Source organism: Bison bison, unplaced genomic scaffold (genome assembly GCF_000754665.1).
Source record: "Bison bison bison isolate TAMUID 2011002044 unplaced genomic scaffold, Bison_UMD1.0 scf7180017864224, whole genome shotgun sequence".
Classification (NCBI taxonomy): Eukaryota; Metazoa; Chordata; class Mammalia; order Artiodactyla; family Bovidae; genus Bison; species Bison bison.
The window spans coordinates 3,193,535-3,196,093 of record NW_011494796.1 but is presented as its reverse complement, the minus strand read 5'-3'; the positions used below and the strand labels follow the sequence as shown (position 1 = coordinate 3,196,093).

Here is a 2,559-nt window from a genome sequence, read left to right as displayed (position 1 = left end):
CAGTGTTCTTGCCTGGAGAATCCCAGGGACGGGGGAGCCTGGTGGGCTGCCATCTATGGGGTCGCACAGAGTCGGACACTACTGAAGCGGCTCAGCAGCAGCAGCAGCATCAACTGGCCTGGAGCCCTTTCTGTGAATTGTTTTTGTATGTATTTCTTTAGGGTCATTACATTTTCCAGCTTAAAAATTTCTTCCAGTTTTGTGGCTATTTTTTTTCCTCTATGTTAAACATTCTTTATTACTTTTGACTGTATCATTTCTATACTGAAGATGTCAATATTTCTTCCTCCACTCTTAGCCCCCTGGTTGTGTGTGATAATGTATTTTCTGGGCCTCAGACTATTTGTTCTGACTTGTCTCTGTTATTTAGCATCCTCTACTTCCACCCCTTCCCATTACCTTTCAGTCTGTTGCTATTTGGCAGCATTTGCTGGCAAAATCTATATCCACTGTGGCTTCCCGCAACTAGAAAAATGGCTTCACTTCTGTCAGAACTATAATGATACATACTTGCAGAGTATAGATAATTATACAATCTCCTGATGAAATTGACTGAAATGAACTGAACATAAGATGCTGATTAGCAGCTAGAAAACCACTTATCATGTACGGGTGGGCATAAAACATTCAGTGCAATTTGTGACTTCTTATGTACAAAGGGATAAAAATAATTAAAGTAAAAGTTGTCATATGGTAAAAGTGGTAGCTCACAATCAGTGATTTAAAGACATGTTTCTCAATTTTTCAATAGAGTCTTACATTAAGCTATATACTAAAAATTCAGGTAACACTAATAATTAAATACAACAATTTTTTAAATTGTGAAGATTCAGTCAATACTTATAGGACTTTACTTTTCCACATCTCAGTGTCCTTGTCAGTAGAGTGGGTTTTTGTGAAGATAGAATGAGTTGATAAATGAAAGTACTTAGAATATGTTGCCAAACAGAGTTAGCACTCAAAAGAAAGTCAGGGAGAGCTATGTCATTCTGAAGATAGGAAAGAACTTCCAAGCAGGACACAAGAGGCCGATACCACAAAAGGAAATGCTGATAGATTTGACAACAGGAGATTGAAGACACTGCATGTGGCAAAAAGCTCAAGAAATTGCAGTGACAGCATTATTAATGAAATCTGAAATAAAAACTACATACAAAACCAGACTAATATCCCTAATATATTCTATATGTGATTATATAAATTTTACATTGTATAAATGCAATAAATATAACTGGCAGATAGCATGCTACTTTAAAAAACTTAAAGGATAAAAATTGTTATCAAAATTGTACAAAAACTTTTATAAAAATTAATGGACAGAAAAAGCAATTCACAGGAATATGTGAAAATCAAAAACAATTAAAAATATATTAAGCTTTATCAATAATCAAAGCAATGCCAATAGGAATAGTTTGTAGGAGTTGTTTGTATATTCAACTATTCAACTAAATGCAGGGAGAGTGACCCATATTGAGCAGTGAGTGACTCACACTGCTAACAAAACTGGTGGAATGTGATTTGGAAAAAAACATGCAATTCCTTGACCCAGGCATTCTGCTTCTAGGAATTAATACTAAGAAAATAGTCACAAGTATGTATAAAACTGTAGTGATAAAAATATGTTCAAAAGTGAAAAGTTGTGGATTAGCCCAGTGTCCAGCCAAGATCATCTGTGCATGCATCAATCATGAACATATGATGCAATCATCAAAATGATCCTACAAATTAATATTTTGACCAAGAAGTGTATTCAGAACATAATTTTGACTTACAGAAATATGTATGCTATACACTAATCCCTGAGTAGAAGTGATTTTTCTCCCTTTATTTTCCAAATTTTCTAAGTTGAACATTTCTTTGTAAATACATTTTTTAAAGGGAGTACATGCATTACTCTTTGGTCTTCAATAGATGCATTTGTAAACAACAATATTTTTCAATTGTAGTTTACACAAAGTTCTCAGAAATATTTACATTTGCAATGCTATACGTACAGACGGTGCTTGTAGGCTTATCCTTTCATGAATCCATCTTGAGGAATCTGCATGTAGTGACTACGAGGAAAGCAGAAAAAGCCATTGAAAACTGCCATGGAATCTGTATTACAGAACACTCTGATAATGAATAATCTTTAAGATGTGATTACATCAGTCCATGCCACTGGTAGGTGAAGCTGAAGACTGCTTGACAGTCACATTCATATCTTCTGAATACCTATCTTGTTTTTAAAAAGCCTTATTAAATTAACTATTTATATCATGTATAAAATCCTTATGAATAAGAACCATTTACCTCAAAATATTCTTCTACTACCTTCTGAGAAAATCTTTAAAAAAATTTTTTTTTTGCATTTTTTTCTTTTTTAAAAAATTTATTTATTTTAATTAGAGGCTAATTACTTTACAATCTTGTATTGGTTTTGCCATACATCAACATGAATCCACCACGGGTGTACACGTGTTCCCAATCCTGAACCCCCCTCCCACCTCCCTCCCCATACCATCCCTCTGGGTCATCCCAGTGCACCAGCCCCAAGCACCCTGTATCCTGCATCAAACC

At 34.7% G+C, this 2,559-nt stretch overlaps 1 protein-coding gene across 1 annotated transcript in view; it reads right to left on the bottom strand.

The window, feature by feature from the left end:
* Positions 1-2,559, bottom strand: part of GABRG3 (gamma-aminobutyric acid (GABA) A receptor, gamma 3) — an 831,633-nt gene that overhangs the window by 6,948 nt on the left and 822,126 nt on the right. Inside the window, exon 9 of the mRNA XM_010845850.1 lies at positions 1,995-2,054. Within this exon, the coding sequence (XP_010844152.1) occupies positions 1,995-2,054 (60 nt within the window). The remainder of the gene's footprint in view (positions 1-1,994; positions 2,055-2,559) is intronic.